Source organism: Ceratotherium simum, chromosome 40 (genome assembly GCF_057802395.1).
Source record: "Ceratotherium simum simum isolate JZ-2026a chromosome 40, ASM5780239v1, whole genome shotgun sequence".
Lineage (NCBI taxonomy): Eukaryota > Metazoa > Chordata > Mammalia > Perissodactyla > Rhinocerotidae > Ceratotherium > Ceratotherium simum.
In genome coordinates this window covers 8494876-8519188 of record NC_141939.1, presented here as the reverse complement: position 1 = coordinate 8519188, position 24313 = coordinate 8494876, and the positions used below count along the sequence as shown (strand labels likewise).

At 41.0% G+C, this 24313-nt stretch overlaps 1 protein-coding gene across 50 annotated transcripts in view; it reads right to left on the bottom strand.

The window, feature by feature from the left end:
- Nucleotides 1-24313, bottom strand: part of MAP4K4 (mitogen-activated protein kinase kinase kinase kinase 4) — a 198106-nt gene that overhangs the window by 39511 nt on the left and 134282 nt on the right. For all 50 annotated transcript variants that reach the window (XM_087426243.1, XM_087426244.1, XM_087426248.1 and 47 more), the window contains exons 10-13: nucleotides 20690-20865; nucleotides 18189-18261; nucleotides 16449-16659; nucleotides 2355-2516 (exon numbers count right to left, since the gene is read on the bottom strand). In XM_087426243.1, coding sequence (XP_087282369.1) covers nucleotides 2355-2516; nucleotides 16449-16659; nucleotides 18189-18261; nucleotides 20690-20865 — 622 coding nt within the window. The remainder of the gene's footprint in view (nucleotides 1-2354; nucleotides 2517-16448; nucleotides 16660-18188; nucleotides 18262-20689; nucleotides 20866-24313) is intronic.

The following is a 24313-nucleotide window of genomic DNA, read 5'->3' as shown; positions in this document are numbered from 1 at the left end:
TACCTAGAATGATTACTTTCTGAAAGCCATGGTCTGGGAATACCAGACTCAGGCCACTTATCACAAATGAACAGGCCCAGACCCTTCATGTGTGTGTGTGTCTATGAGAGAGAGAAGGAGGAGGGGAATGAGGATGACTTGTTTTCAATGAGAAGAGAATGATAAACCTCTATAACAATGAAAACAGGTAAACACACCCAAAACACGTAAAGAGGAAAAATCCAACCTTGAAGTTATATGCATATTTAATGGACTGAGAAATCAAGAGACCTTATGTGTGACCACTAGCAGCCCCTCCACTTCTCATTTTCTCACTCTCCTCGTTTGAGAAATGAGTATCAAGAATACTTTCTTCCAACTCTCAGGACTTTTTGTGAGGCTCAAATACGAGATAGATAGCAAATAACTTCAAAAAGTACAAACATTTTACAAACAAAAGAAGTTTCCTTCCTTTTCAACAGGGAAAAAGCCAACTACTCTAATAAGGGCAATAGACTAAGTGGTCTATGAGGAAAAATTCTATCCTGAAATTGAGATTATTCCTTTACAGTGTCTACTGCTGACCATCCACTTGTACCATGGCACACACCTTAAAATAAAAACAGCCATACATCTGGGCTGAGCAGAAGTTTTAGTTAACCAATAATCCTGGTTGAAAGAATGCTGAATAAGAGAAATTGTGACATATAAATTTCCTTAGAAAACTTTATCTTACAGAGCATATTTAGCCAAAGAAAGCCAATCTGGAGAAAAGCATATCCATAAGGCCATTGGCAAAGGTACCCTGATTCCAACCTGGGCTCCAAGTCCCACGCATTTAGGCCTAACCTTCCATGACACATGTTGTGCTAAGAACTGCCCTAGCAGGGTGTGTGGCCTTCCCCAGCAATGGCAGAGAAAGGAATCTGACTCCCAACTCATCTCTTTTTTGAACTACACAGAATTAAACCATAATTTGAAAGATCAAGTGAGTACACTCATTTGTTTTCTGCCTTCAAAACACAGGGACAACCGGAAAATTCACATCTATCCAAATCACCAAGGTCCCAACACGTAGTCAATGAACACACAAAACACAATTATACATGTACACAAACATGCACACATGCAGAAATGACGTTTCCTACAAACACGTTTTCCTACATTAAAATGGGGAACAATTTTTTTTACAACAGAATAAGGAAAGCAGAATAAAACTGATTTTTGGTGCTATTTTCTTTAAAAGAAGAGGTAAAAAATACTTGCTATACACAAAACCCAGTAACTGCCATCAGAACATTAAAAATTAAGTATTACTTTCATACCCTCCTCTCACAATCAAATAGTGAGAATTATCCCTGGGTGATTTAATTTTTAAAAGCTTATATGTTTTCTCCTCTTTGCAGTCTCGAAGTATAAATTAGAATGTAAACAAAACAAAACAAATCATAGTTAACTTGCTAGTAATGTCAGTAAGGTATAAAGAGTGTCACTTAAATTTCTAGGAAAAACTGGTACACATGCAGACCTAAGACTCAGAAAACCCAAGGTATATGATTAGCATCAAGGGTAGTAGCTGAATAACCAAATTTGGAAGTTAATACCATCGTTCATAAGTATTTTAAGTATGAATTTCAAGTATTATTTAAATTGGTCCCCATTCGTATCCTTTTTTCTTTATTCAAAGCTCATAGCAAAGAGTGATCAGTTCAAAGAAATGAAAGGCAAAGAGGCTAGTGATGGGATTCACACTTACAACACAGACAACGAAAAGCAGTCAATTTTTATTTGCATAGATGGTTCAGGAAACAAAGAGATTTCTAAAGACAACTACGCCTAGCATTAATAAAATGCTATGAATATTACTAAAACCTGATCTTTTTTTGGCAAAACAAAACAACATTATTCGTTTTTCTAATGCTACATATGTATATACTGAATTATATGCAAATATACACTAAAATATTCAGTTAACCACTGGATACCACAAACATTTCTCATGGGGAATTTTTACAGTTGGTTTTTAATTTCATTTAAAAAAAGGTCAATGATCATCCAGATATTTGGGGTTCGAAGCATTTAATCTGAACTCGAGAAGTATATTAAGAAATCTTTCAGGTATCATACTATTTGGAGACCACTTAGCTGGTTTCAAGAGGTTTCTACAGTGTATAGATTTCTATCTCTTTTTAAACACAAGAGACTCGATTTACTGGCGTGCTTCCAACTGTAGTTCAGTATTTTTAAACCTCTAAGGTCCTGAATATGTGTGCGCATGTGGGCACGCACATAGGTGTGTACTTTTTGCCCCCAACGTCCCAACTCGACGAAGTACCAAACTTTACAAATTCAGGGTTGGAACATTGTGAACTTACCTGTTCTCTTTCCACTCTCCTTTTTTCTTCTTCTGCCCGTCTCCTCTCTTCTTCTTCTTTACGCCTTCTCTCCAATTCCTCTAGACGCCTCTTCTCTTCTTGTTCTCTCCTTCGCTGTTCACGTTCTTGCTGCCTTCTAGCTTCACGCTCTCTCCTTTGTTGCTACATAAGTAAAGATATATAATCAGCAAGGATCTTCTAGCTATGCCTCTCATGATAGTTTGCTGACCAGTTAACAGGTAGATGCTAATGAGAGGGAGTTCATGGACCCATCCCTACTCGCCAATTATTTCCACACTGCTCTGCAGCCTATATATACCAGCTTCCTCAAAAATATCGGCCAAAGGTGCTGCATTTCTGTGGATCCTTATAGGGTTTGGTTTCATTTTGATATCAATTATTCCCCATTCTCCATTGTACCACAGCAATTAGTGGACAGGGAATTTTTTTTTTTTTTTTTTTTTTTTTGGTGAGGAAGATCAGCCCTGAGCTAACATCCATGCCAATCCTCCTCTTGCTGAGGAAGACTGGCGCTGAGCTAACATCTGTGCCGATCTTCCTCTACTTTATGTGGGACGCCGCCACAGCACGGCCTGACAAGCGGTGCCTCGGTGCGCGCCCGGGATCCAAACCCAGGCCGCCAGCAGCAGAGCGCGCACACTCAACCGCTACGCCATGGGGCCAGCCCTGGGACAGGGAATTCCTTATCCTTCAGTATCACTAACAGTTACCGACGTCCCGTAAGACAGAAGAGAAAGGAATAAAAGAGAATAGAAATAGGGCAAAGATAAAACAGGAATAATTAAAAACAGGAAAAAAAAGAAGCACACATCAGGAAAAGAGGAACTGACATCAACAGAATAAAACACGCCATTATTATTACTATGAATATAAAAATCTGCCATCAAGCATATACTATTTGTCTAGCACTGTGTTAAGTATTTGATATTCTTTATTCCATTTACTTTACCTAGTATAATTCTCATAACAAGCCTAGGAAGTAGGTATTTCATTCCTCCTCTACAGATGAGAAAACAGCTCAGAAAAGTTAAATGACTTGCTCAGTTTCACTTAGCTAGCAAGCCCCCAGCTGGAAGGACCACTCTACCCCTAGAGCCTATACTATTAACCAAACACTATCCTATATTAACGGGTGCAAAAGGTGCTACTGAATCACCAGACTTGCTCTGAGCAATGTGACACACTGGGCACTCATCTGGCTGCTTGTCTCATCCAGCCCCAGACATCCGTCTGTCAATAAAGCACTTACGCAGTGTGGGGCATAAAATTAACCGACTCTTCCCACGAATATGAAAAATGCTAGGCTCTACACTGGCGCTCTCCAATGGAACTCTCTGGCACGATAAAAATGTTCTATCTCAGCACTGTTCAAAATAGTAGCCACTAGCCACATATTGCTGCTGAGCGCCTGAAATGTGACTAGTATGACTGAGGAACTGAATTTTTAATTTTATTTAACTGAAGTTAATTTAAATTTCAATAGTCACACATGGCTAGTGGCTACTGTATTGGACAGCACAGCTCTAGAGAATACACAGCTATCAAATTTCTCAAGACATCGGACGTCGATGCTATTACCATAAATTTTAATGTGACACTGAGATTAACTATTAAACAAGAACGTTCAGGGTAAAGCTATTGGGGATAATAGACACAAATATTTATAGTGGGTATACAAAGTAGGTATTTATTCTAGTTTAAGTATTCCTTCTGGGTTTTTCCCCCACCCTCAAGTAACATGCAACTTGAAGGTAGACACTTAAAAATGATTTTCTGGGAAATGTAAAGCAATGTCCTATATGTGGAGTAACTGGAGAGAAATGACTAAACGGTGTCTGTTCTCTCAGTTGAGTACTACGTCACCGTCATTCTCAGTGATGTTTTGCGTCAGTTTTGGCCCAGCCTCCTCTCTTGTTCTACACGTTTTGTGTTTTCCCATTGTCTACCTTTAGAATTCAATGCACCATACTCACGAGTTTCCCATGGGTGGGGGTGCTGTCATAAAAAGAGTGGAGTTCCTATCCTGGTGTTCAGAAACTACAACTTAAATGGCCGAGGCTTCTTTACTAAATTCCAACACCAACACTGCCCCCATACAATGCACTTGCTGCCTGTCGCTTGCTGGTTGAATGCCTTTATACTTTTTTTTTTTTTAAGTCTTAGAAAAAGAGAAAAATAAGACACTAGAGTCTGTTCAAAACCACACCTAGGGAGAACAACTGACAGCAACTGTCTATGCGCCAAAGGACTTGAAAGCTGGGGCTTTCAGCACTGATGCCATCCTCTTCTGCCACAGGGTGGTGTGTGTCCAGGGCTAGGAGGGACGCAGCACAGGCACCTGGCCCTGTGCTCTACCCTGTACCCCTCAGAGGGAGGAGGCTTTTCTTTTTAAAAACTAGCTACCATATAATAAAACAAACACAACCACTTCCCCATCCCAGTACTCCATGAACAACATAACATAGAAACTCAAGGTAAGAAATCTGAGAATCACATCCAAGCAGTGTTATCGGAGCCTTTCCTCTTCAAAGCATATTAAGCTAAAATCTTTTATTTTATATCTTTTGCTTTTTCTGTACAGTGGCAAAAAGAACAGATTGGATTTTACCAGTACATCACTTATAATAAGTATACAGTAGTTAAGAACACAACCATTTTTCTAACACTGGGAATAAAAATCATTATATTTTGCCAAGTGGGAAACACAGAAACATCTTTGCTTTAAATAGAAATTATTTAATTCCTTCAGACAATCCTGGCTAGCCACATATTCCAAAGGAAAACAGCTTTTGAACTTTTTTGTTGAGTAAAAATACATTAAAAATAAGATAAAACAAAGAGCCTTCTGATACACCTGGAGCAGAAATGAAAAGAAGACTCTCTCTCATTCAATCAGTTTTACAGCTTAAGCCAAAGGAGCATCTTCCCTGAAGAGGTAAACATGGAAGCTTCAGTCCTGAGTAGTGAGTGCAGCTTCACATGCTCTACCATTTTTACTGAGACTCTCAGCGCTGTTTAACTTCTAAGGAACAATCATGGGTAAAGCTGGCAACAGTCAGGACACTTATGTTTATAAAGAGAAATGACTTGCTGGACTACACTGGGTTAGCAAATGCCTGGCAGTAAGAAGGGTCCCACCTCTGGATGAAAGGAGAACTCATACACAACAAAGGTAGGCAGAGAGCTACCTACCGTGGATACGTAACCAGGGTCGCTCAAAGTTAGTCAGACAGGAGGAAAACAGAAGAAAGAAGAAAGGCAAGCAGTGTCTACGCCCTTAAAACTCCCCCATAGCTTCAGAAAATGCAGGCTCAAAGCCTGAATCAGATGACTGCAAACAGAAGAAGAAATGAAGGACCTTTTATTTCTTGTGAGGAAGATCAGCCCTGAGCTAACATCCATGCTAATCTCCTCTTTTTTTTGCTGAGGAAGACCGGCTCTGAGCTAACATCTATTGCCAATCCTCCTCTTTTTTTTTCCCCCCCAAAGCCCAGGCAGATAGCTGTATGTCATAGTTGCACATCCTTCTAGTTGCTGTATGTGGGACGCGGCCTCAGCATGGCCGGAGGAGTGGCTCGTCAGTGCGCGCCTGGGATCCGAACCCGGGCCGCCAGTAGCAGAGCGCACGCACTTAACCGCTAAGCCACGGGGCCGACCCGAAACAAAGGATCTTATACACTGAATTTTACAACTTTCAGATAACAAAGTGGTCAAGATGGGTTGAAGGGGTTATTCAAGAAGTTTCAGTATGTGCCATGGAATCCTAGAAAGAAAAGTGAAATGACTCAAGGGATGGGGGTTCTCGTCCTGATTCTGCTTCCCTGGTCCAAGCCACTTACCCTCTATAAGCCTCAGTTTCCTGACTTGTTAAAATGGAGGTGTGTGCAGTGGGGGTGGGAAGGAGGCAGTCTGTACTAGAAATCATCATGGAGTTTGCAATGGCTATTTTTGGGGAGAAGTCAACAGTTGGTTTCTAAAGTGGGAAAACTTTTTAAAGGTCTCAAAAGCAGTGAACTGTAAGAGAAGCATTCCTCTCTGAAAGATTTGGGCTTTATCCTTCCATGCCCACCACCCTGGGGAGTGTGCCCTGATGCAGTGGGATTAAAAGATCAACAGAAGGAGGGAAGTGAAGAACTGAGATGGTATGTCTCTACATTAGCAGTCTATAGAAAAAAAATTAGAACTTTACTTATATTTGCAGCTCATCCTTTTAAGATAGCTATTTTTGCATATTTTATAACGTTCATGGTCAACACAGCAGTATATAAGGAGATACATCTCTATCAGATATACATGCTGAATTTTTTTTCTGATGGGATACATGATTAAAAACCTTCTGAGGCCACTGCATCGCTCTAAACAACGCCACACGACCACAGACACACCCCACAAAGCCTTAGGGATGTGCTTACTGCCATTTTCTCATACACCATGCAGGCTACTAAAAATTCTTTAATTTTTAGGAATGATGTTGAAGTAAAGATGCCATTTAGCCCCATGGTATCACGCTAACAGAAAGATAAGCCATGGGTTGCACTTGCTTTTTTCCCTCTTGTTATTTAAAAAAAAAACAATCTTCAATTCGAAAGCAAACCCTGTCCCCATCTCTGCTGATGCCTCAGCTGTTATCAGTCAAGACTCCAGAAAAAGCCAATCGAGGAAAAAACTCCCTTTGGGGTCCTGGATGTGGCCATGCTGAGTCTGAAAGAAATGACCGGCTGCCCGCCACACTCTGGCTGCCACACAGCTAGGAGTCCAGACGCAGTCTAGCATCTAACTCAGACGAGCCTCAAGATTCAAATTTCCACTGCATCTCCAGAGAAGAAAAGAGGAAGTTACAGAGGAAAAGCAGAGAGGGAGTGAACCGGTATCAGAACTGGCTTTCCACACGCTAGCCCTCTCACCTAGAACTCCTGCCGCCCCTCATCCTGAGGGCAGGTATGGCTCAGGCCCAGCCCATTCCCAAGACCCACTTTTTGTCTCACCTCTCCTGCTTTCTATCCCTGAGCTGCAGCCACCTAGAGGCTCAGGGAACGACAGGACCTTGGTGCACACCCTCTGGTCACATGGGCTCTGACTCTAAATGAAAGCACTCGTTCTCGTACAAAGTAGTAAGCTCCAAAGTGGCGAAACATGTAGAATCCATTTTCTTGGTTATTTCCAATTGCATTGAGGGCAGGGCTCCCAGCCCGATGGGAAATCTTGACTACTTCATCTAACTAAATGCTACCAAGGGGCAAATTTTAAATGCTCTTACAACTAGCTTTTTTCATTTTATTTATGTTTTAAAATTTTTAATCAAATAGTTAATCAAATACTAAGTACTTTAAAAAGTCAAAAAGAACATAAGGTTTATGTCAAAAATAAGCCATCCCACTTCTCACTTCTAATTCTTATTTCCAAGGTATAACTACTTTCAATGCTTTTAGCGTTTCCCATGGTATTTACACATCCTGATTTTTAAATAACATGCTTATAGAGCTATTCAAAAATTTTTTCCACTTTAGACACCATCTACTGATGTCTCCCAAAGAATATCCATTGCACCACACCATCCCATGCTCCCAAATCAAGTCATGTGACAATTTCCGGTTAAATGAAAACCATATTCACGGCTGAGTTATGTACAAGTAACTTTCTTTTCAGTTTTTTGAGGAGTTATTAATTGCCTTATTGTGTTTGACTGGTTTTCCATGGGCCTATCACAAAATCATCTGTCAAGTCTCTTGCACTACCATACCTCCTCCTCTCAGTATGGTCAAATAAATCAAGGTATTCTTTCCTCCTTCTTAAGAGATCAACCTTCCCTCAGCCCTCTCTTCTCCTAACTCCTAGACGGGCTGCTCTCCAGGCATCCTATACTTCTGTCCACCAACTTCGTAGGAATCCTTTTGGACCCTCTATCTAAGATCCCCCGTTTCCTGGAACCCTTGTCATCTTCTTTCTTATTTGCTTCAACACATCCTCTGGTAGCTTCTTGAGGAAGAGTTTAGACAAAGTAAAAGTCTTTAGGTACTCTGCATGTGCACAAAATCTTTACTCTCACACTGTACAGATGATTTTGATTTCCCTCAGAGCTTCAAAAGGATTGCTATGTCATTTTCTAGCTTTTGATGTTGCTCCCAGTTAATCTGAGACCATTCAGATTCTTGATACTTAGTAAAAGACCCATCCACACCCCTCTACCTGCTCCCCCCACCACAGCTTTTAGGATCCTTCCATCCCTGATATTCTAAAATTTCAAGATGATATATGTGCCATCGTATGGGTCTCTTTTCTTTCATCGTGCTGGGTACTCTGTAAGCCTTTCAATCCAGAAATTCATATTTCTTAGTTCTGGAAACTTTTCTTGAATTATTCCTGTATGTTCTCCCTATAGTATTCACTTCCTGGACCATCTATTAAATGGAAGTTAAACCACCTGGATTTATTATGATTTTCTTTTGTCCTATTCCCCATAAACTTATCTTTTCCCCCCTACTTTCTGGGAGTTCTAATTTATAAAAAAATTTTCGAAAATTCTTTCTTATTTTCGGAATATTCCTGTTTCATGAATATTGTATCTTCACTCTTCTCTTTCTAAGGATATTAAGATTCTATGTGTGTACATGTGTTTACGTGTGGGATATTTTCTCTGTTCCCTACATTGTCTCTATTTCCTTCAAGTTCCTTTTTCTATTTGTCTTGGAAGCTTTCATGTTAAAGGTTTTTCTCAGTGTCCGGGATCTTGGCTGTCATTCACATTTAAGACAGTAAACAGCAAAATAGAAGGGCTGGGCCAGCACTTGAGAAAGCTTTAGAGTCAGGTGATTTCAGCAGCAGGATCATTTCATCGGGACCTTATTTCCCTTGGGCTACTCAGTATCTCCAGAGAGGAATCTTTGCAATATTCTGAGAATCCTCCCAATATCCTGCCTGGGCTGAGCAGAGGGTGCAGGAAAAGGAGGTGGCATATGTAATAAGCGTGGCTGCCAGCACTGTGGGAGCTGAGAGAGGTGAGCATGCTAGCAGTCACACTGATTAGTAGGTGGACTTGCCCTTAATGCCCGTTTTCAGTATGTCTCTCTCCACACACTCAGTTGTGCCTGATTTCTCCATGTTCTGAGTCTCTTGCTCACTTTTTCTAGGTAGTATACATCTGCTCCTGCTGAGGAGGAGAGCACAGCAGCCTGGCTGCATGGGACTGGGGAGTCTAACTGCTCCATATACATGTTTTAGTCCCACTTGTTACCTCTGACTTTTGACTCTCTTCCGGGATTTGCAGTACAGTCTTCCCTCTTCCACGCACTATCTAATTTCCACAAGTTGGTTCCCTTTCTTCTTCTCATTGTCCTTGTTGTTTATACCATTTTTGTTTCCTCACAGTCATTTCACTGGGATTTCTCAATGAAAGTGAGGTAAGCATCAAGTTGTTTTTGTTCAACTGTTTACCAAAGTCAACATAATTATTATGTAATTGTTTAATTAAAATAATTTAAAATTACTTTAATAAGTCATAAAGTAACAGTAAGCAAACATCTTACAAACAGGCACAGGCTACAAGTGATGCTTCTGAAAGACTTTTTCTTCTTAGTTTCTTGTGAAAGTACATAATCTTGCTTACTTGATCAACACCAAAAAACAGACCATAAGCTCCTTGAGAGCAGGAATCATGTTTCATTCATCTTTCCCCCCTGTAGTAAATATCACAATAAATACCTTTTTTAATTGAATTTAACCCTCACACCCAGCATATGACATCCAAGCCAAAACTGCTGTGATTTTACCTTCAACACTTAGCATTTAGAGTAATGAAAGACTAAAGAATCCATTCATCTCTCCAGGGCCTACAAAGTCCAATCACATCACAAAGTCATCTTTTCAGAATCACCTAGTAAGGACATAAAGGCTGAACAGTAACGGTTACACTTGGATAGTGCCCCATACTTTACACAGCACACCCTTTATGCCTCGAGATATTCTATAAGGTCCTTTACAGTACTTTAACGTGGCGCTGGAACTCAAATTAGAGATCTCAGCCCAAAGGTCCATTTAAGAATGGGTACAAATTTCAAAAATAAGCTTTCTTTCCAAGATACTCCTAAGACTACCAATGTCTGATTCATCTATTTAAGAAATATTCATTAAGCACCCTGGGTACACAGAGATGAGTTAGACACAGCCCCTCCCCTCCCATTCTTATAGATAAGATACGTCATATACTTTTAAAAACTCTACAAGACAATGCGGAAAGCAGTAAGTTTACTAGAACTAGCCCACTAAGCAAGTCCTGGTTGGGAGACCGACAGCCAAGGCAAAGAGCATTGCAGTTACCAATCCCTCTTCCACATTATGCTCTAATATTTGAAATCGTAAACTGGACCAAGAGCAAGAACTTAAGCTACCAACCATAAAAACCACTACGGTTAGAACAGGCCCTCAATTGTTGGGGGGGGGGGGGGGGGCAGGGGGAGTTAAAGAAAGCCCCTTAGTAAATACATTTTTATAAATGATGAATGTGAAAAGCTGGCCTCTTGCAATAGAACCTCAAAAGAAAAGGGCCAAAAATAAAACATATACCCATCATCACAAAACCCAAGAGATTCTAATGAGCGTGCCTTTTCAGATTTACCCTGCTAAGAATGATAAACATGATATAATCCTTTGAAGTGTTTGCAAACTAATGTCATCATTATTTCCTTAAATCATTCTTTCTTTAAAAACAAAGTCAAACAAATTGAAAAACTGCATGATGCTGTAAAGCGATTTCCAAATCTCTCAAATTAAAAAGAGATTTCCTTATTACTTAAATTTCTCCAAGCATGCCTGAGTAACTATGGACTTTTCCAATTATGCTTTATTATCTTTAAGTTCCCTTTCTAGTTTGGTATTTAAAAGCAGTGCTTTCATCTCACAGTTCTAAAAACTTTCCTAAACAGGTATACTGATAATAGTGAGGTCCATTTAAACACATTCCACTGGACTTTAGTGGAAACTGACTTTAACAAACCACTGTATTCTTCAGATTCAGCTATTCCCAAGAACTTTTAAGGTCGTGTTACTGCACACACATGCCGCTAACTCTTGGGTTTTTCAAGTGCAAGTTCAGATGAAGCCTTAGTAGAGAAACTATTTGCTTCTCCCCAGACAACTCTCCCCCATCTTTAGGCAACAAATAACATTTACTGAATAAAATTCTTACAAAATGTAACTGTAAATATAACAAGACACTAGACTGGGATGCCAAAAGGACATTTAAGAACTTCTAAGGAGGGGGCCGGCCCCGTGGCTTAGCGGTTAAGTGCGCGCGCTCCGCTGCTGGCGGCCCGGGTTCAGATCCCGGGCGCGCACCGACACACCGCTTCTCCGGCCATGCTGAGGCCGCGTCCCATGTACAGCAACTAGGAGGATGTGCAGCTATGACATACAACCATCTACAGGGGGCTATGGGGGAAAAATAAATAAATAAATAAAATTATTAAAAAAAAAAAAAAAGAACTTCTAAGGAGTTCTGAAAGATAAGACCCTCTGCAAAACAACGGAGGTGTTGACTTAACAGAAAGCAAGGCCTGGGCTGCAGGGGTCCTTGCCTGCCCCGATGCTGTGATTACCGTATTCATTTAAGTTGGAACTATAAAAAAGGCAGCACTGTGCTAACATGTGCTCTTGCCGTTAGATACTAAGATCTGCCCAACAAAGGCCTTTGTGTAGGCAAAGAAGGGTGAGGAAATGGTTCCTAATTCTTTAAAATGCATGGAAGCATCGCTGGGGTGAAGGAGTTCACTGTGTCTTCCTTCTAAGATCTCGGAGCCAAGAAATACACAACAAATACATGCACAGTTTATTAATTTTTTTCTTAGAAACTTCTATGTTTTCCTAGTGTTACAATTTAGCTTCAGTACTAATCCCAGTTCACACAGAAAATTGTTTTTCTCATTTTCCTTTGTTTTCAATTTCTTCCACTTCCACCCACCTCTCTAAAATTTTAGTCACTACGGAATTTGTAGATATGAAAAAAATGAATGTAACCATGTGCCCTCTTGGTGGAAGAAAAAGCAAAGGAATGACTGTGGGGATCACATTAGCATTTACCCCTCACTTGAAGGAAGCAGATCCCCAAAATCACAAAGTGACAAGTGCAACTCCAGGGCTAAAAACTCTGAAAGGAAAGACCGTAAAGTAGGAAACTATTTTTAAATACCTGCAGAAAGATTCTGAGGTGGGGATGCCTTGAATATCCTATCAGCAGCATCCAAGAACAGAAAGGGAGAAAGAGTGACTAGCCTGGGAAGTGCAGTTCTGACTGGATTTGAACGGCCAGTACGTAAAGTCTAGAGAGCACAGGCACCATGGTCATCTGTGCAAAAGGATAAGACTGGGAAGAGATACGGAAAGGCTTTTTTCCTTTTTTTTTTAAGAAAAGGGTAAGTTCTAACCTCAAAAGAAAGGTTTGATTTTGACTCTTATCTATACTAAAAAGATCATTTATGCAGTTTAAAAAGAATGTGCTGCTGTTATGGTGGCACCAGAGGCTTGCCAAAAACAAATCTTCCCTAAGAAATTCTTTCTTTTTTTTGAAGTTTACTAAAGGAGCACACCAAACCACAGACAAACGTATCTTGCTTTTACCAATAATTTTTTTGTGTGTGTGAGGAAGATCAGCCCTGAACAAACATCTGTGCTAATCCTCCTCTTTTTGCTGAGCAAGACCAGCTCTGAGCTAACATCTATTGCCAATCTTTCTCCTTTTTTTTTTTTTCCCCCAAAGCCCCAGTAGATAGTTGTCTATCATAGTTGCACACCCTTCTAGTTGCTGTATGTGGGACGCGGCCTCAGCATGGGCAGAGAAGCGGTGCGTTGGTGCGCGCTCAGGATCCGAACCCGGGCTGCCAGCAGCGGAGCGCACATCCTTAATGGTTAAGCCACCGGGCCGGCCCCTGCTTTTACCAATAATTTGACAGTCTCCATGAGGTCAAAATGAAGAAGTATAAACTAAGAGACAGGAAACTTAGTTAAATATGTAACAGGTTCAAAAATATATCCAAAGTACATCAACTAACACAGTAATCAACTTAGATTACGTCTTGTTTAATATTTTTATTAAACTTAGATGAAGAATGATAAGGCAGACTAATCAAATATGTGGATGTCATGGGAGTAGGGAAGAATAATTAATAGGTACCAAATCAAGATTCAATGAAAAAAAGAGCACAAAACCATTAGAATAAAAACATAATAAATTAAATATTCTTCACTTTTGATCAAAAAAAAAAAAAGAAGAGTAAGAACAGAATGGGAGAAAAAGCTGGCCTGTGTACAATTTTTATGGAAAAAAGTTAGCGAGAGGCAAAGTTCTACATGAGCCAGAGGTGTGAGGATGCATCTATAATACAATGATAGTCAGACTTTTTGATGGAGGGAGATCATTATCACATGGGGTTCTGAATCTGGATGCTCCATTTAGAGTAAGCCGAGACAACGTGGAGTGAGTCGAGGAGAGAAAGACTGAGGAGCACACTCAAATGTCTGAGGAGCTGTGAGGGGCAGGAGAGGAGGAAACGAAACGACCAGTGTGAACTTGGCTGCAGGAGCTCAGCACTCTCCCCTTTCCTCCTGGCACCATCCAAAAGCAACAAGGAAAATGGAAAACATAAACAAAAACCTCATTTTCAGCAAAACTGGGAGACAGACTTGAAAACATTTGCAAGGACTTCCAAGATCTCCAGTTCACACAGGAGCCAAGGAGGAGGAAGCAGAGAAAAACAAAGGAGAGAGATCCGAGCAGCAATTTCAAAGTGCACCAAAGGAAGAGGAGAGTGTATGTGTACATATAGCTTATTCTTTTTTTTTTATCATTGTGAGGAAGATCAGCCCTGAGCTAACATCCATGCCAGTCCTCCTCTTTTTGCTGAGGGAGACTGGCCCTGGGCTAACATCCGTGCCCATATTCCTCCACTTTATATGGGACGCTGCCACCGCATGGCCTGACAAGCGGTGCGTCGGTGCATGCCCAGGATCCGAACCCGGGCCGCCAGCTGTGGAGCGCGTGCACATTTTAACCGCTACGCCACGGAGCCGGCCCCTATATAGCTTATTCTTAAAGATGAAGGACCTTCAGAAACAGGGTTCAGGAACAGGAGGGGGCGTGGCAGGAGAAGTCCTGAGCCCTGCTGGCCTGGAGGTGGCAGTTGTAAAGAAAGGAACATCTGCACTATTTCCCCACAACCTCGACTTTTGGACCATTTTGTTTGCCAGTCGCTGACAGAAAGTTATCTCCTTTCAGTTTTGTCATGTATCTTACGAGAGAGACTGACCATCTTTATCTATTTAGTCTGTTAAAAACAATAGGAATTCCCAATCCCCCAACAGTTCTGACTGAACGTGTAATGCCAATAAAGGGCTACAAACCATTTAGGGCTCAAATATTTGCAAATGACCTTCCGGGACCTACAGTGTAAACAATGCTTAATTATCCAGGCTAATCCAGCTAGATCACCAAGAATCCAAATCAGTGGATTCTACTCATGCAAACGTTCCCCGTTTCAGTACCCAGCTCCATCTTTCCTGACGAAGGGGTGCAAAGAGGTGACTCTGAGGTTGAACTTTTACTGAGAAGCTGAAATTAAAAGGCTAAGTGAAGCAAGCGAAGTGCAGAGTTCTCATCTAGCAGACATCCCTAATTCTCTTGCCTCTATTTAGCTAATGAAACAAAATGGCTTTAAAACTTCAGTTCCTCTCCCCGAGCCATTCACTTTGCAATCCTCACTCCCTACTGTGTACAGACTGGATAATGGACACTTATCTCACTACCACTTGGCCTGAAAGCAGTCTCCATGGCCTGTGTTACAAATTAGCTCTAGCTGACCCAGTCCTTGGCACTTCAAGTTATAAACCACCAAACTAACCCGTAGCACATGCTTAAGGAAAGTATAGCCCAGGACTGGAAGGACAGTGGAGAATACTGCATAAAGAAACAACCAGAAACAGCCAAAGCCTCAGAACTCAAGCATCCTCATTATAAAAGTCCAAATGGTCAACATGCAACTGGAACTAACCTTGGAACCCACTCAGGGTTTCTGTCATGTTCAAAGAGCACCAAGAACAGTGTCTTAAAAATATCACAAAAGAGTTTGCAAATCAACTGCAAAAAGGAGTTACAGCAACAGCAACGCTGTCCCTACTACAGAAGAAGGTTATGCTTTCTTCCACAAACTCTGGCTGAATATTTCCAGTCTCCTTAGTTAAACAGGTACTGGTTTTCTAAACTAGGGGCAAATATTTTTTTGGCCTGAAAGATAAATGTGAAACGATAAAGTGTATGAATTAAATGGAAACGGAAACTATTATGAATGAAAAATTTGGAGCTGTGAGATATATAGTAAAAGGCAATCAGAAAAAGAAAATGAGAAGACTCTTTCAAGCCCCAAGTAAAATATAGGGAAATAATGTTTCTGTGAAGTAAAAATGAAAAAGCTATGGGTAACCACATTATCAACATTAATGGTATTAATGAGCTAAATGAGCAGGTAGCACAAAATGTATTTCCCCACCACAGGACATAACTAATCCCACATTAACAACTAGATTACAGAATAGCATTTGTTTTACACCCAATATAATTCTCTTCTTCATCCCTCACTCTTAAGGCATTTGTAGAAAAATGTTTCTCCTGTGAAAAAGTTTGAGTTTCAGAAAAATATGTACACATAAGCTTGAACCTAGAGGCCAAGAGCGGAAAAGAAATCAGGTCAAGTCTGAGCTAGCCAACTTAAACCACAATGGAAACAGCCTTCACAGAACCAGGATGATGCTGTCTTTGGGCCCCTGCTGATCCTCATCTAACACAGGATGGGGATGAGTAACTGTGGGGCAGGACTTAAAGTTTTTACAAGCAAGGAAAACACTTCTAAGACCTCAAGGAATGTGAAGGCCTGCCAGTCTGAAAGCCCTAGCTTTCCCTCAGAAGTCACCTGAATAGCTAAGCCAGGGGAAACGTATTACCTTAGGAGGCTACGGACAATATTCCCTTGAGTGTCTGGCTACCAGTGTCAATAAAGAAAGAGAAAACCAACTTGGACATTTTCCTTTTTCTACCTCTTCCAGCCGCCGCCTCTGTTCTTTCTGCTGCTCGATCCGTTTCTGTCTCTCTGCCAGCAGCTGCCTTTTATATTCTTCCTGCTCCCGGAGCTGCTGCTCCTGCAGTAGCTGTTGTCTCCGAAGAGCCTCAGAACGTTCCTTGTTCTCCTGTTGCAGTCTCAAGAAATCCCGACGAAGAGTAGATTCACCAGGCACATTAACAATGGAACTGTAGGAGGAAGCAGGGCTTTCAGGGGTGCGTACGGATCACACGATCCTCTGCATGAGACAGCAGCCCCAGCATGCTACTCCATTTCTACATTCACTCTCTTGTCAGTTCCTCCCGCTTGGGGATTCAACTAACAATCCATGGGGATAGCTATATTTACAACTCAGTAGTACTGTATCTTCTTTTATCCATTTCATAAATATCCTAAAACTCTGTCCCGGATGTTTGCTTGACAAGACATCTCTACTTTCGATTCTCACATCAACTCAAACTCTGTCAAATGAAAAGTTGAAATCACCTTCTTCCACTTCATTAGCCCCTTTGATCACCTTATTTCCCATAAGTAAAAGCAACAGCATGTTCCTGGTCTGCCAGAACAGGCATCTCAGAATAATCTCCAGTACTTACCTTTCCTTCCCGTTCTTCATCTGGTCCGCCAAGTCCTGTTATGCCCTCCCTCCTCCCACCTTATCTCCAGGGTCAGCAGCTGAGCCCAATGAATTGGCCATTGCATAGTTAATTAAACGGCATCACTTCCAGCTGGTCTCCCTGCTGACAGTCACTTCTCCACTTCCAAAAACACCCAGAATACCATGGGAAATACATCTCCTTAAACTGCCTCTTTCATTATATCATGCTCCTACCCAAAAACAATTAACACTGCTCATGAAATCAGTTCAAATTACTCTAAAATTTTTAGTCTCAAATGGTTCAAATTTTCTCCTATGTAAGAAGAAAAAGATATTATGGAGTTTTTTCAATAAATTCTCATCTCTTGTTAAGCTCTCTTCAAACTCCCATTCTCTGCACATGGGTCCCCACAGGTCTTTCAACATACTCCTCCATCTCCTTTTGTTCAATTAGTCAGGTATGTGTAGCTGCAGCAAGAACAACTGCCAGGCAAGACCATTATTAAAATTTTAAAACCCTCTAACCCCTGATTAATTAGTTACCATGAGGTTCACACTACCAAATCTTCAACCTTCTGCTTCACTGTACCTTCGGAAGCCAGAGATAACCAAAACATAGACTATAAAATGGATCACGACAGAATATACCCTAATAGAGGAAATGAAAGCCTGGTAACCACACTTGTGGGAAAAGCAAAACAAACAAACACGTTTTGGGAAAGACCATATTGTTTTTCAATGCAGGCCCTACTGGCTCTAAGCAGAACAATTCTTCATGTGCAGGACTGTTCTATACACAAGACATTTACCATCCATGCCTCCTGGAGCAATAACTGCCAGTGGCAAGCTCCCCTTCCGCAGGACCAGACACAACTCCATACATTTCCAAGTGACTTGGGGAGGGGAAATAATGGATTGCTGGTAAAGAACCACTGGGTAAGAGGATCCAGAGAGGAAACAGGTTTATAGGACTCTTTCAAAGAATAGAGAAGAATGGGAGATATTAAGGCACTTTCAAAGTAATTTAAGATCCCTTCATACTACACAGGAATCTTCCGAAATCCCGGCATCAACGCGAACTTCATACAGCAGGAAGCCGAACGGCGGCTTTATCGTTACCTTGGCTCTCCTTCCTGCTCAGGCACTTCCTCCTCTTCTTCCTCACTCCCACTGTACTCGTATTCGGTTTCATCTATAAAGAAAAGGACAAGGGAGAGGGGACAGCTCACAAATCATGACACGTGCACGCGCAGGCAAGCATCTCCAAGAGCATTACAGCAGAAAGTAAACAATACGTTTTTTTGTGAAAATTACACGTGTGTAGGACATGGGGGAAGGAGTGTGACACCAAATTCGCACAGACAGAGGTGGCAACCCCCTGGGCCAGCCTTGCTGCCCGTGGAAGAGCGGACTCCTCGCGGGGTGCATTGCTAAGGGGGTGGAGGGCTGCTGAGAGGGTTCCCAGAGCCCTCGACACACAAGGGAAGTGGCCCAAGAGCACCAGCAAATTCAGAAAGCCCACCTTGATGCCAAAACTCAAAAGAAAGAGATTTAACTACCCAAACTAGCTAAGGCAACTGAAATAATTTATTTGGTTATCTTTAGCACTCAGGAATCCACTTAGAGTGGAGCAGAAAACAAGTCTGCAGGACTGACAAAAAGTGAAGCATTAAGTAGGTACTTAGAGCAGAAAAAACAAAATCAAATTTTCTCACAAATCATAAAGGTGAAGCCAGGGAAAAACTGATGAAACAATACAGCAAAAGAAAGAGGCAAAAGTTGCTCTACTTAGACCAGGCTAAGCAAAAGTTTCAACATAAATAACTTATTTTCACTTCAACAGGTTTTATTTTCCCAAAAATAACCGTCCATTTTGTTAAACCCTGCACTTTAATGTCAGTACCTGACTTTCAATGAGCAGTTTTCACTCCAGAGAGCAATCAAACAAAACTAGAAAGTTCGAAGAGATTTATAAAACAAAATCTATTCACAAACAAAGATACATTTCTAACATTTTTCAGAGATATCTAAGTTGAAAATCAGTTTACTGGTAAGAAAAACAGGTCTGAGAACTTAAAATATGGTTCAGGACAAATTCATCAGTCTCTCTCTCTCTCTATCTATATATATATACACATATATGTATATACACACACACATATATATATGACCTTAGTTCTTTTCTAGGCTAGACAATCAAAACTATGTAATTTTTGGATCATATAGATATATGTTCGCTTCCAAGGGAAATTCCAACCTAAATAATCTTTGCAATCTTTTAAACAGCTACTCTGCTATGTTCAAAATTTTGTACTATGAGCTACTAATTACTGATGAGAGGCCGAGGGTATCTGGAAGGTGGATGCAAAGAGGGGAAAAAAGAGGCCATTGTGACGTGAACATAAGAGAAATGAAGGTAAAGTGCTCCACTGTTACCATCTGCAAAATGTGGATGACAAGGAGTACACGAGATGCTACAGGTTATATACTTAAGAAATGCCTGATGCAGAGCAAATGTCTCAGGATTATTAGCTACTATTAAGGAAAGTAATGGGAAAATGATCTAATATACAAATAGCTTTTTCTAAAAAAAAGTCTTATTTTGTTTTCAAACTTTAGTGCATTTTGTTACAACTGCATAGCTTAATGTACAAAGTTTAATTACTCTGATGACTGAATATATCAGAGGGCAAACAGTTATTATAAACATCAATGATGATTTAACTCAGACTACCCAAGTTGTGTAAGCCTCAAATGAACATGTAAAAAGCTCACTAAAGGCCTCCAAAGATGACTCTGACCAAGTCTTTAACTGGCTTGAACTAACTCTTTTTAGTTTCCTCTTTGTCTCTGAAATTTAAGAGTCAAAAAAATTCATTAATGGGATGCCAGTTATTCAAATGTTGTCCTGTAAAGCTACTGTAAGAATTCACAAAACAGAAATATCAATGTGAGCTAGAGACCTAAGAAGAGAAGCTTTAGTGACGATGGTAATGAAGCTTGAACTGCACCTTGCTGGACAGAAGGAAACAGAGGGCACTCCAGGCAGGTGGACACAGAACACGTAAAGATATAAAACCAATATTGAGAACAGAAAGGAACCTAAAGTAATTAGCATATGAGCATGTCCATGTTGAGTAGTCAGGTCACACACGTGGCCCAGGCCTAACCACAGCACCTGCAAAAGAGTCAAGCAGTAAGATACCCCAGGGGTTCTTGAGCAGGAGAGTAACACAGCGAACATGCTGATGACGATGTTCACAGCTGGTGCTCAATAAACCCCGAGTGACATATACAAACACAACGTCAATATGAAGAAAAAAGCATAGCCACAAAGATGTTTCCTGAGGACGAACAAGAAAAACATCACGCCATGCTGAGCAGCCGTAGTGCCTGTCTAACTGGTGTCAGCTTGGCGACATACCATGCATCTCAAGTCAACTCCACCTGGAGCTGGGCTAGACCCTATGCACATCACTGATCTGCAGAGCAGAGACAAACTACTCAAGCACTGGCCAAAGGAGCACAAGCTCACAGTTGGGAAACGAGTAACCTATCTTACTGGGCAAAAACCTAAAAAAAATATTTTAAGATGAAAAAAAAAAAAACAGGCTTAATACCTTTCTCTCCCCTCTTCTTTCTGGTCCGGTCTATATGGTCCTTAAGCTGGATTCTAACTTGCCTTTCATTTGGCTGATCCCTTATAAAAGGATGCTTCAAAAGCTGCTCTGTGGAGGGCCGCTGCATGTAATTCTTCACCAGGCACCCTTCTATAAAACTAAAAAATTTCTTTGACCTAAAAGAGGAAGTAAAAAAGATCATCAAATTTCTACCACAAAGAGCAAAGCTTCAAAATATCGGTAACTTATAAACTTGAAAACAAAAAAGAGCTTCATAATTCACTGTGAACCTTCTACAAATGCATAGGAATAATATAAGGAACATAAACAGGAACTGAGGACCACTGAGGATCAGAAGCATTACTTAAACACGGTTTACAAGTTATACCACATCACTGACAACATACCACAAATAGAGAGCTAGGACGGACTCAGACCTAAATGAAATGGGTTTACATCTAATGTTGATTAATCATTTAATCATGGGGTGCAAGAAGCAAGAGGATTGAGGGAGGTTTCTGCTAAAATGAAGGCAGACAAGGGCCTGCCCGGTGGCGCAGAGGTTAAGTGCGCGCGCTCCGCTGGGGCAGCCCAGGGTTCGCCAGTTCGGATCCCAGGCGCGCACCGACGCACCGCTTGGCAAGCCATGCTGTGGCAGCGTCCCATATAAAGTGGAGGAAGATGGGCACGGATGTTAGCCCAGGGCCAGTCTTCCTCAGCAAAAAGAGGAGGATTGGCAGATGTTAGCTCAGGGCCGATCTTCCTCAAAAAATAAAAGTAAAAATAATTAAAAAAAATGAAGGCAGACAGAGGATAGACGACTGGACCTAGGAGACAAGGACAGACGGAGATGAGAAAAAGAGCCAGCCAGTGACCAAACGCCGGGGCTCTTGAACTTGTAAATGTGACATTTCAATCATAGTTCAAACTCTTTTAGCTATCAGTTCTCTATGCTTAACGTACAGGGGTAGAAATTATAGTTTTATGGGGGGCCTCATGATACTGTCACCAACATTTACCCCACGAGCCACTTTTATTCTTGCCTCTTTCTCCATGCCTGCTCATGATGACCGATCCCTAACCTTGGCCAACACACTCTTACCCACCATATCTTTTGAGACTCAGCTCAGGAATCTTCTCTTTTGGCAAGCCTTTCCTGGTAACACTCCACCCCTACACACCTCAAGTTAGGAGCCTTTCTTCTGGGGTTATCTGCATTTAGCAGACTGTACACTTCACGTTTGTCTCCCCTGCTGGTTTGAAATGGTACAGGTTCCTACTTTTCCATTTGTCAGCAATGCCCAACAATAAACATGGCAGACCACAATAGGAATGTAATAAATTTTTGTTGAATGAATGAATGAGTTATTCAGTCTTTAAAAATGTGCTTTAGAAAATTAGTTCAGTTCTTTCCAATTACTTCACTGCTTTTAAGAACAGTTTCTATTGTATTTCCATTCAAATTTACTATTATTTTCAATTCAACAAATATTTATGTATCAATAATTTACTTTTGTTTATGCTAGGCTCTGTAAGAAATACACATAGGAAATAAAGTGGAGGAAATTTACGTATACACAATAGCAGATGTATAATCAAACTTAGAGAAGAAGAAAAAAAAAATTGGATATCAAGAAAAGTAAGATATTTGATATTCCAAAGATGGGAGAGAGAAGACATCATTCCAAAGTGAAAGGAACAAAGTAAACAAAGGTAGAAAAGTATTAGGGATGGATGAATTGTTTTCTGACGCTATAAGAAGTGGAAAAGAACGGAAAACTCGGTCAGGGTCAGCTCAGAGAAGGGCCCTCAAAGTCCCTGAGAGAAGTTGTTACTTTATTCTGCAGTTAATGAGGAACATGGAAGATTCTATACACAGCTGTAGTCCAATGCTCTAACACAGAGATTCCCAAACCCCGCTGCCCACAAGGATCATGTCGAGAGTTTATTAAAAATACAAATACTTGGGTCACTCTTCAGACCTAACAAACCAGAAACTTTGAGGTCGGGGCCCCAAATTAAAAGATTTCAGGGGCCAGCCCGCTGGCGCAGTGGGGTTAAGTGTGCACGCTCCACTTCAGCAGCCCGGGGTTCGCAGCTTCGGACCCTGGGCGCGGACTGATGCACCGTGTCAAGCCATGCTGTGGCAGTATACCATATAAAGTAGAGGAAGATGGGCACAGATGTTAGCCCAGGGCCAATCTTCCTCGGCAAAAAGAGGAAGATTGGCATCGGATGTTAGCACAGGGCTGATCTTCCTCACAGAAAAAAAAAAAAAAAGATTCCAAAGGGATTCTCATGTACCGTGTCTACAGGTTAACATTTGGGAATCAATGATCTACAATGAAGTCTTTAAAATCAACTATCAAGTTCTGCCAGAAGAGAGTTCACCGATCATCTTTTGAAAGCCACTTCTCCAAAAACAGTAGTAGAAATTTACATCTGGGGGACAGGAAGACAGCAACCACAAAGGAAGAAGAACTATGTTCATCTCGTCTCTTCAGAATACTTGGGTAAAATGAGAATGATGATGTAAATGGATGAAAATGCACCTAATCAAGTTTAGTTAGACAAAGTTTGGTGTAAGAACACAGGAAGAATTTATTGTCATCTACATCTGTCTCTCTACATTACTCTATTATGCACATAGTGGTTCATCCAAAACTGCAAGTAGTGGACAGAATAATCGGAGTAGGGCCAGTTGTAAATTCTGAGGTACCCTGAAGAACAGAGCATAAACGTCCCTTAATAAAATCTGACAGGGAAAAAATGAAGTATTATTTAGTTCAGCATAAGTCAAAGTGTTACCCCAGCCCCATAGTTACTCCTTGGTGGTGTCCACTATACACATTTGGTTCCCCAGCACTGGCCACCCATGGATGCCCAGAGTTTTATGTTTTAATACAGCAGACCAACTGGGGCTAAAATCTTTGCAATGTACAGCCTTAAAGAACCTCTCCAAAAACTGGTAAGTAGATTTAGACAACCTCAGTTATCTGCAACTGAATGTGGTCAAAGACACTATAAAAAGAATGAGAAAAATCCTGTCAGCAGACAAAGGGGGAGAAAGGATGGTGAAACATGTTGGGGCAAAGGGAGAGGGAGAAACATGAAAGAAACTCGAGTGAAAATTCGTGTGTGCGTGTATACACCCATAGATGGCAAAAGAAAACTACAGAACATCAGAAGATGAGCAACCAAGAAGAAAAGAGCAGACGTAACAACTAAAAGACAAAATCCAGATAGAAGGAGGCTTAAAACTGAGATCTTTTCCATATTTCAGAATTAGAGTCAAGAATCTAAAAGGAGACAACATTAATTAGAAAACCAGTGAGAACAGTTTCAGAAAGGGGAAAAAAAAACACAGTAGGTAGGCATTAATAAACAGATGAACCCAGGAAAACAGGAAGAGAGAAAGGAGGGAGGGCCCACACGTATGAGGAGCCTGAGTGCAAATAAGAACTGATAGAAAAGGACTCAGAAAAAAGTTCAAGGGGAACAAATGGGCAAAATTCTCAGGCAAAAACACAGAGCACTGCCCCCTCCCTTAAAGATTTTAAAACTAAACCAAACCAGCATTTTCCCACACTGCTGCAATTCTTAAAGCTTTCAACACTGAAGGTT